The 10,259-nt window shown below is 48.1% G+C and overlaps 3 protein-coding genes across 3 annotated transcripts; 2 read left to right on the plus strand and 1 right to left on the minus strand.

Moving 5' to 3' along the window:
- Nucleotides 1-748: 748 nt before the first annotated feature.
- DEU56DRAFT_910081 (uncharacterized protein) lies at nt 749-1,535 on the plus strand (the record flags this gene model as incomplete). Its single annotated transcript, XM_041357148.1, has 3 exons — nt 749-889; nt 947-1,066; nt 1,116-1,535. 3 exons carry the CDS (start codon nt 749-751, stop codon nt 1,533-1,535), a joined length of 681 nt encoding a protein of 226 aa, XP_041211140.1.
- Nucleotides 1,536-3,543: 2,008 nt separating this feature from the next.
- Nucleotides 3,544-4,921, plus strand: DEU56DRAFT_788070 (kinase-like domain-containing protein). The gene is made up of 6 exons (XM_041352448.1): nt 3,544-3,777; nt 3,840-4,025; nt 4,077-4,107; nt 4,161-4,198; nt 4,251-4,478; nt 4,532-4,921. Exons 2-6 carry the CDS (start codon nt 3,846-3,848, stop codon nt 4,757-4,759), a joined length of 705 nt encoding a protein of 234 aa, XP_041211141.1. The 5' UTR covers nt 3,544-3,777; nt 3,840-3,845; the 3' UTR covers nt 4,760-4,921.
- A 2,240-nt stretch (nt 4,922-7,161) lies between these two features.
- On the minus strand, nt 7,162-8,008 carry DEU56DRAFT_731864 (uncharacterized protein; the record flags this gene model as incomplete). The annotated part of the gene is made up of 2 exons (XM_041348239.1): nt 7,162-7,828; nt 7,881-8,008. The coding sequence occupies 2 exons, from the start codon at nt 8,006-8,008 to the stop codon at nt 7,162-7,164; spliced, it is 795 nt and encodes a 264-aa protein (XP_041211142.1).
- Nucleotides 8,009-10,259: the final 2,251 nt, after the last annotated feature.

Here is a 10,259-nt window from a genome sequence, read left to right on the forward strand (position 1 = left end):
CGTCGTTGATCGGGGCAAGTGGCATTGAGAAGGGTACTTCTCCCGAAGCGATGATTGCCTCTACTTCTGCGAACAAGTCCAAAGGACCCTCGTCGAATCCGAACGAGCGATCACCGATCAGTTTGTTCACCAGCTCAGAAAATCCAAGCTCGGACTTGGAATGGCTGTTATCTGCCACTGGCACAGGTGCCGTGGATGGTGGGGCACCTGATGGCACATCAGCAGCTGGTACATCATAGGAATCCATGTCCATCAGAGAGGCGTCGGTGTCAAAGTGATTATCGGCGCCAACGAAATCATCTGTGTGAGCCTCAACAACTTTTCGGCGCTGCTCGGAACTTTTCCTTCGAGCATAACGGCTGTGAATCCCTTGTTCCGCGTGTTTTGACACGTGGCGAAGCTCCATCGTACGATATTCGCCATCCTTGAGAGGGCACACCATGCATTGGACGCGCTTTCGAGTACTATCACCGGAATATTGAAGGACTGCAGCACCACGTCAGTAGAAAGTTCATAGATCAAGATAAAAGAAAACGCACTAATGCCATCGACAAGGTCTTCATTATTTAGCGTCATGCCAAACTGATATTCTCGAATGGCGACTCAATGCTCTTGCCAGTGAGTCTTGAAACTGCAAGTCCCTGAAGCGCTCAGGTGTGTCACGTGACTTTTCCACTTTCGAAATCAACAAGTCTGAAGTCCCACGACACAATATCCCTACAACTTTGATCTTCGTCAACTCTTCACAATGGCCAACGGAGTCACCCACTTTTCAACCGTTATCAGTCCAGAGGTTCATTTTGATTCCGACAATGGGCCATGGCAGCGCGTCCTCCTTACGATGTGTTTTTCGGGTAGGCTTCCAAGACAGACAGTTCAAGGGGATATCGTGAGTACTTGTTGTTGCCGTCCAGCGTCAATACACTTACTCATTATCATGTGATAGCCTATCCATATTTCAGTTTCCATTGCCGAAGAATATGGAGAATTTACCTCTCCAGTCATGGAAACCATATCAGTGGATTTTTGCTCCACCCGTCCGAGTTCACCATTCTTAATAGACGATGTGAGTTCTGAATTTGTCGCTGAATAATTGTGGATCTCACCTCGCGCAGTCAACTCCCAGTCAAGCTCACAACGACCTTCTTCCCTTCCAAGAGGACGTCACTATTCCATTCCTCCCACTTCGAGGAATCTTCAACTACACTGATTCGAAGGAATGGGCCGCGCTATCGAAAGAGATCGAAGAATGGTTGGTGGCTGAAGTTGATTCCAGGTCTCAACTATGGACATGGGGACGTGACGCCTTTTGGCTCACGTTCGTCGCAGCATACCCTTTATTTCCCAGAGGCAAGTGGCCGATGTGGGATCCTCGAGTTCCTGTGGAGGGGACATTTATTAAGGAGTGGCTGGGACGGCCGAGCGATATTGATGGAAGTGATCAGTCTGTCGCGATCCTGCTCGGTGAGATATGGGCTGAATTTGTCAGGCATACGGCGCTCTTTTACCCTTCTCCTCTTCTTGCTGCCGATTAACTCTAGGACAGTTTGCGTGCGCTGATATGTATATGTCGATTAAAAATTAGTGTGCATTGTGTGTACTACTTACTGTGCCAATGATACCATTGTGTTACACTTCCGAGTCAGCGTGATGCTGCCGCCAACGGCGCCAAGACACTTTTCCCTGCCCAGACTATGATCTAGATAGTCCACCTGTTAGTGCTTTCATGGAAGTGGCTGGTGCGGCGTATGCGCAAAGGTGTGAGGATCAGCCATACAGGTCGCTTAGATGTTACTGCCAGCTGGGTCACAGGTCTATCACAGGGTCTGATTTTCGACTGCTCCACATGACTCAACTTGATATGTCCCATATATGCACCGCAAAGGGTGTGTACTGGCCCTAATTTGGACGGATTTTAAGCTGTAACCAAGTCATTGGCCAGGATCGGGATAAAACCTTTCATAGACACCGCATGTGTACCCTATGTAGGTTAAATTTATTATTTATGTGGCAAGGCTGCAATCGAACCAGTATTTACCGTGTTGCTATGTATTATGTATATGTTTCTCACTACCTCGGTTCGGGCCTTACCGACACTTGGCGGTGTAAGGGCATATAAATAGATATATGCAAGGCGGCGCCCAAGGCCAACAACTGCACTTACATTCGACAATCCATCACTCTCAAAGTTCTTCGCTGCTAAAGCGCTAACCTTTCGGTGCACGAAAATCTCCTCTGAACTTCCAGCGCAAATGAACTGATGTTTTGCTTTACCAGAGGACCCATCTTTGAATCGCTGTTCACGTCAGTCACAAAGCACATTGACGCCAGGAGACCTCACTGGGGAACACATACAACGACTACCTTTCCCGAACTTGACTACCACTTGCGGAGACGCAGCCATGGCTTCCACATCGACGAAGGCTGCCGCCACCGAATCGATTCTGGCACCGGCAACAACCTTGAAGGGTCATGAGAAGTGGATTCGATCCATATCCTACTTTCCTGATGGCCAGCGAATGATCAGCGGATCTGATGATAAGACCGCTCGGCAATGGGATCTGAAGGCGGGTAAGGAGCTTGAGGAAGCGCGGGGTGTTTGCAAGAAGGGGGTATATGAAGTGGCGGTATCAAAAGATAGTCGATGGGTTGTTACAGCTGGTGGAGATCACGAAACCGGGGAGCTGAAAGCCTGTGAGGTTGCGACGGGGATTGTGAAAACATTCGAAAGCCACTCAAAGAGCATCCAGTGCATTGATATCTCCGCGGACAGCAAGCTGCTGGCGAGTGGGTCAGATGATTCGACAACGCGGATATGGAACCTGGAGACCGGCAAACTGGTGGCCGGTCCATTCAAGACCGTTGATTGGGTGGGCGCAATTCGATTCTCGACGGATTCGAAGAAGCTTGCAATCAACTCGTGGACGGGGAAGGGGCTCGAGGTCTGGGATATCCAAAAACAGAAATTGGATGTGAGGATCGGGAAACCTAGTGGAGCGAGTATGACGCTTGCGCCAATTTTCTGGACAAATAAAAACAAAAACATCTTGGCCGCATTTGACTTCACCAAAGATCATGGTGCCAAGTCAATTTACGAGTTTAACGCCTCGATGTTGCGGACTGTCGGAACTCCCTTTAAAGGGCACACCCGCGTTGTCACCGGTCTAGCACTTTCATCCGAAAACAATCTCCTCGCCAGTGCTTCCTACGACGACACCATCAAGCTCTGGGCCTTCGAGTCCCGCGAGCTCCTCGCTTCCTTCGACGTTCAAAATGCTGGCGCCCTTGCCCTCTCACCCGACTCGCGCAAACTAGCTTACACGGTACACTACAAGAACAACATTTACATATGCGATACTCCACCCAATCTGCTTGCTCAGGCCTGTGTACGCATTGCCCGAAGACATCTGCTCGTGTGCTAATATTCCCTTACAGACCAGTACACGCAAAATGTCAACCCTCAAGGATCTTCTGAATGTACGTGCCTCATTCATTTACTCATTACACCACTCATACATCGTTATCATCGCAGCCTAACGCAACGCTCCCAAATCTCACGGCATACATCACCAAGGACGACGAATATCCTGTTGCTCATGGCGGGTTCGGAGACATCTGGAAATGCACCTATTCCATAGATAGGAGACTGATCAAAGTTCGTTGGCAGTATTCTGTTTATCCATCAGTACAAAATTGACAATTGCGCAGGTTGCAGTGAAAGCATTGCGTGTCAACACTGCTGATCAACTTGGTCCAGCGAAGGCGAAGAAGATCAAGGTAAGAGTCTTGCCGAAAAATTCCATCTAATGTCACTTACATCAGAGGTCGCCACTTCGCAGAGGATAATGCGTGAACTCAGAATATGCGCGAATCTGTACCACAAAAATGTTCTCCCCGTTTATGGTTATACTTACGGCTTCGGCCCAATTATAGCGCTGGTCAGTCCTTGGGCGGAGAATGGAAACCTGGTGGTCTATCTAGAGCGTGTGGGGGCGGATCTTACTGTCCTTCGACGATTCCAGATCGTAAGTCCTCGCTTGTATTTCGTAAAGGCTACAGACTCATGGCAATCTCAGCTCAGGGATATCATAGCTGGTCTCCAATATCGTACGTGCTAGTTAGTTTAATGCTGGACCAGGACTCAAAACTATTCCCCGTAGTTCACGCCAACAGTGTCATCCATGGAGACTTCACTGCTGTGAGGTCGAACATTCTCGTTAGTTTCAGCTTGATTGAGGTGTAATCTCCAGCCTAATGTACTCATCCATCGTGATGGTACTGCGTGTGTCGCCGACTTCGGTCTCTCCTTGATGTATTCGGAGGTCATGAGCATCTCTCAGGCTTCCTGGACATCCACGCTCAACGGCAATGTACGATGGATGGCTCCCGAGCTGCTCGCATCAGAGCGGGAGGATGGGTCTCTACCACGGCCGAGCGAGCAGAGCGACATATATTTATTAGGCGGTATCATGTTGCAGGTACGTCTGGGTCAATTTCAACTTCTCAATGGGATCATTACCTCCGCTTTTAGGTCCTCACCAATAGTACTTCCTATTATTACCTCCGGAATGATGCCGCCATCATATGGGCTATGCAAAAGTTAGAGATGCCTTCCCGATCGCACTATCCCCCGCTGCCCGACAAATACTGGGAGTTTATTGAGAAATGTTGGTCTACTGATCCGCTGGACCGTCCATCCACAAAGGCAGCTGAGGGAGTAATCAGGAATGAATATCATGCGCTATCCAGATCTCCTTGATTCTTGAACTGCCTTTATACAATCATGTGTTTGCGGTACAACCAATTGGATAGCTAGCTCGGTATGCTAATCAGATATATCAAATGTAGGCCCTGCCCCCCGCCATTTTGTGGTAAGAGCTCGAGACTAAACGTTTCTTGGGAAAACGAACCAGCAGCTACACTCCTTCTCTGGCAGATTCGAATCAACTGTCCATCCGCCCATGCGGTTTGCGATGTGATGAATCGAGCGGATCAGGCATCAACGTTCCATCCCAAATTGACGTGTATAATTTTTTAACGCATGTCATTGATAGAACAGCGAGAAGTGATCCATCGGGTGTAGTGACCATACCAGACACGACATGGAATACGATTGAATTTGAACTACCGGGGAACACCCTTGAAGCTGATCAATGATCTACAGGTAACTCGCACAGTACAAGCAGCTACTTGCGTCTTTAGCATTAATTTGTGCTCTTGTAGATGGTGGTTCTGGAGGAGAAATAGCAACTTAACGTAGCTCTTTATCCTGTGCAAGAGGAACATCGATAATGGGCCGCGACACATGACCCGGACGAAGAGGCCACCAGGTTGTAGGTTGTGTGACAGAGTGGGAGCGGCAGACGACCGAAAACAAGGCGGTTGTGGGGCAGAATGAGACTGAAAATTGTGAGTTAAAATGAGGTTACGACGGCCAACGCCGAATCCTCGCATGAATACATATATGAACGCACCTAAGTTATGGCCTGCGCCGAACGAGAGTGATTTGGGTGTAGACGCGACGTAGTGGGTCACTGAAGGAATTGGTCAAATCTGCGCAGAAGCACACGTTTTCGACAACCGTTTTAGCCTTTCAATTGCAAGCACAAGGAAACACTCACCTATGTACGTACCCTTATAGCACCACCCATCAGAAAGACCCATATCTACCGTCCCCTCCGACTCTACCACTCCCTCTCCGCAGCAGCCTCCAGGGCGTTATCGTTATCGTTGGGGTGCGGTAAGATGTGTCCAGGTTTGAGCTGTCATGAGGGGTGACCTAGGGCACATAATGGAGTTGTGGTGGCGGTGTGGTGAATGCGCATCGGGAGGTTGTGGGGAAATTGATGTGGGGCAGAGGTGGGCGAGTGTATATGCGTGTGGCATTGGAGGAGGGATCGAGCATATGAGGTCGTGCAGGACGGATGCAATTGGGTCAACTACTTCGTTGGCGCCAGAATGAGTAGTGTGGGGGTGGGTGAGGGGGCTTATAAGTAGGCCTCGATAAATAATTTCACTGCCTGCAGCCTGAACCGAGGCCTGACCTTCAGTTCAACGCGAACCAAACAACGACAAATACAAATCAAAGTTACCGCCATCACCGCCTTCCACAAGGCGATCTCTATCGTGAATCGTGATGCTATGCTTTGAAATGAAGAAATAGTCTTTATCTAGGCAAGCCAGAGACCGCTTTCTCATTTCTACGGTGCTACAGTGTTTTTCCTCGCACTCACTCGTCCTCAGCAGAAGTCCGCACAATGTTCTGCAATGGTCTTTGTCCGCCCCTCAAACACCAGTAAGGTATTTTCCTTGGACAGCTCTTACTTTTCTGACTCTGGGAACGTCGCTTGCATTGCGATATCAATGACCGAGTATCAAATCTTCACTGACCTATATATATCTTCATGCCAACTTCTTCCGCTTCTTCTCGTCTTGTTCCAAGATGAGCTCGAACACTTATAACGGGTATCCTTATTCAGTGCTCCACTTCTCCCCATCCGCATGATCAAGAGCCATATCTCCGCTATTTTTCGTTAACCAATTCACGCCCATGTGTGGACAGCTGTCAGGCACTATTCTATATGGGCGGTCGCATATCCTGCTCATTCTGACGCTGGATTGACGATGAAAGGGCTCTATGAGAGTGCCCACTGCCCAGAGTTTTGGGAGTTCTGGGGTGTTCCGGCTGACTAAAATGCCTACTACTTCTAACTCAGCAGCCTCGAGGATCCCTCGAGACAGGGAAGGACAGTAATTGGACAGTTGTACAGGGTACGAACCAGTGTACGAGCTTCGTAATATCACTTGAAAACGTTTGCGATGGAGGTCACGATACGAAGCATACACCGCCTCGTAGCTGCTGCGAATACAGTGGTCCGGTGTGTAAGGCCATCTGTACACAAAACAAAGCACCGCAGCGGGTGACCCGGACCAATTGTGCTGCGTCTGGCTTTTTCGCATGAATCCAACCTTCAACCTAAGTTGTAAGCTATGGCGCTGGATTCGTTCAACTATTCCCCACACATAAAATACACATACAGACACACGACACATATACACAGCCACGCATTCACATGCATGACTCGGATGCACATAGTACTTAGGTAGTACAGGGCTATACAGCCTATGTAATCGTCTATAAGTTTATCCACGACGAGACTACTAATTTGATGAGAAAGCATCTAATTCTGCGCGTGTCAGCATTTGGTCAGGCTCCGTGATCAGAGCTGCCGACAGCTGCTGAGCCGTCTCCTCAACGAGATCATAAGCAAGATGAAATGCTGTTCCTTTCTTCACTGTTTGAAGTAGCGCTTTCCAACACTCCGGGTTCACCCTCCCGATTTCAGAACCAAGCTCCTGGAAACAATTGACGGCCTCACGGAAGACTTGCGGGTTGCGACCATCAAGAAGAAAACGGGCCATTGAGTTCCACCAGAGTTGCCGCCAGTCGATGGAACATGCAGTGTTGTCAGTGCAGCATGCAGCGTGCTCGATAAGGGGTGGCTCCTCGCAGGCAACGATGCGACGGTGTTCATCAAGAAGCTCTTTTAGATCTACAAAGGCATTCCACACTTCAAACCCGAGCTTCTTTTGCATTGGTCCTGGAATGTCTCGGATGCGAAATTCAACGAGACGTTGAAACGCAGGAACAAAGAACTTCGTAATTGAGAATTCGAGACAGAGTGCGAGAAGGTCATATGGTTTGTGTCGAAATCGTTGTTCATGAAGGTGATGAATGGCAATATCGCGAGCTTTTTGACTCATGAACTTGTTGCTGAACCGTAGGAGGTCAATAATATCATTATGGGTAGGACCTTCCGGTTTCCAACTGTGCAATTCTGCATTAGAAGACAGTGCACTAAAATGAAAATTTATCTTACCTGCCGTATGCAACTGAAAGGTAGAGCTCGAACATGTTCGTGCTGAGTTCAGGAATTATAATTGGGTGATCGTCGCTCAAGCCGTCCGTGCCCTCTATTGGTCGTGATTGCCCCCCAACAGCAAACATCTCCTCGAATGTGATTGACGTGCGTGATAACTGAGTCGCATGGACTTTGAATAATGTGTTTTCGACCTGCATTTAGTTATTAGTATTGTCATGGGGAATCACTGAGTGCATATATCCGCACCAGGAAAATGTGAGTACCGTCATATATATAAAAACGACGATGTCGAAACTTCAGGAGGCTTGGAGCTAGTAATGTGGCTGTTTGAGCCTCGAACATGTCTTGGCTGATTATACACGAGACAGAAACACTATGAGGCTTTAGTTCAGAGCACAAACTTGAAGGACGTAAATGTAGTATAGGCTAGTGGGAGGTGCGGTAGACAAGTCACGCTTACCACACAAGGGTTCACTGGTTCTTTTTCGCTTCGTCACCTCTAGAATGCAACTGCTGGCGGACTAGTATGGACCTTCCAGCTTTACCAGAATGCGAACATCCATGGCCACAAAATATCCATGCTGCAGATGGTATCATTTGTAATATCTACAATGGTGCAATCAGAATGCTTCGGTCAAATGATGCAGAACCAACCAGAGTCACATATCATTACGATACACTGTCTTCGGAGGCCCTACCCTTGCTCAAGGCCATCGAAAGTGATTCAAGTGATGCTGATCACCAGCTTCTTCATGACTGGCTACTAGCATGTGCAAGTCTTGTGGGTGAAGCAGCTGCACTGCTCGAGGATATCAGCCAAAACACCCATGTGTGAGTGATACTCGTGGTACTCATTTGGATCTTCTGACCTGACAATACTGTCACTTTGATCTATGTAGGGAAAATGTTGAACAGTCAAACATTATCATCCCACAGCTTGTGACTGAGGACCATGGTCATGGACGTCGAGGGCATCCGAGAAAAGATATCAATCTTGAATTTGTCTGTGAGGCCCTATCTAACCAGCGCAATATCACACTCACAGAGCTTGCCCGACTCCTCCGAGTGTCTCGCACGACTTTGTGGAAATTTGTTCGTCGACATGGTCTTGAACAATGCTTCACAACAATTAGTGATGCTGATCTCGATCAACTCGTGAGGGTTTTCAAGGAACGCAAACCAGAATCAGGATTCCGTTACCTTGTTGGCTTCCTTCGGCACCAAGGAGTTCGAGTCCAGCAGCACCGTGTTTGGCAGTCCTTGCACCGAGTTGATAGATTAGGAAAAAGGCTGAGAGAATGACGTGTTACCAGACGACAAAAATACCGAGTTGCTCGACCAAACGCGCTTTGGCATGTAGATGGTCATCACAAGCTCATTCGGTGGGGTTTTGTTGTCCATGGATTTATTGATGGGTATTGTCGCACTGTGAATCCATTATTAATGATAAGGAAAGCATAATACTCACTAATATTTCAACAGATAACGGGGCTACGGGCCAGCACAAACAATCGTGCATCGACTGTATTGGAACTGTTCATGCACGCAAGTGATGAATATGGCATGCCATCTCGTGTTCGTGGAGATCGTGGAGGGGAGAACCTTCAGGTTGCTACACATTTAGTTGCAACAAATGGCCATAATCGCGGCTCATTTTTATGGGGATTGTAAGGTGTAGCCTCTTGAAACATTCCGCGACTAACAACACCTGATATTAGATCAACACGAAATTCACGCATTGAACGGCTGTGGGTCGAAGTGGGCACACAGTTTGCATGCTGATGGCGTGGATTTTTTACCAGGCTCGAACGACTTCATAAGCTTGACATTGACAAGCCGGGGCACCTCTGGCTGCTTAGTGTGCTCTTCTCAAGTGCACTCAATGACGATTGCCAACAATTTCAACGAGAATGGAATTCCCATCCGATTCGTGGTTCTGAAACCAATAATCGAAGCCCTCAGGTCAGTATTTACTCAGCAAGTACTGGTGCAGTGGTGTAATCGCTATCTGATGACTATGAAGGATATGTGTCTTCTAGGACAGGCATTGTTAGGCATCTATGAAGATGAGTTCGAGGGGATCCATCCTGCAACTCTGCAGCGTTATTATGGTATCGATGGCAGAGAGACAATCCGCCATCTCAATCAGACAGGTGCTGGCCACCCAAATTTTCTCCGGTCCCTTCACTTAGCTCTAATCCACAGTTTAATTCTCCTCGTTCCTCTATCTAATCCTCCTTCATATTACTCACCTGAAAAAAGTCGCTAAGCAAATAAAACAAACCTCTGACATTGCTTATCCTGCTGGTACCACTTCCTCAAACACGGTTCAAGTGGATGTTGTAGTGTAAGACGCGCAAGTGAATTTAAGTGTGA

Source organism: Suillus clintonianus (assembly GCF_016758775.1).
Source record: "Suillus clintonianus strain FC179 chromosome Unknown DEU56scaffold_17, whole genome shotgun sequence".
Classification (NCBI taxonomy): domain Eukaryota; kingdom Fungi; phylum Basidiomycota; class Agaricomycetes; order Boletales; family Suillaceae; genus Suillus; species Suillus clintonianus.

Excerpts from the sequence above, each read along its gene's own strand:
- DEU56DRAFT_788070 (XM_041352448.1), top strand. The coding sequence starts at position 3,846 with ATGCGTGAACTCAGAATATGCGCGAATCTGTACCACAAAAATGTTCTC. Across the intron at positions 4,026-4,076 it reads TCCTTCGACGATTCCAGATC|CTCAGGGATATCATAGCTGG; the intron begins GTAAGTCCTCGC and ends TGGCAATCTCAG. Across the intron at positions 4,108-4,160 it reads CATAGCTGGTCTCCAATATC|TTCACGCCAACAGTGTCATC; the intron begins GTACGTGCTAGT and ends TATTCCCCGTAG.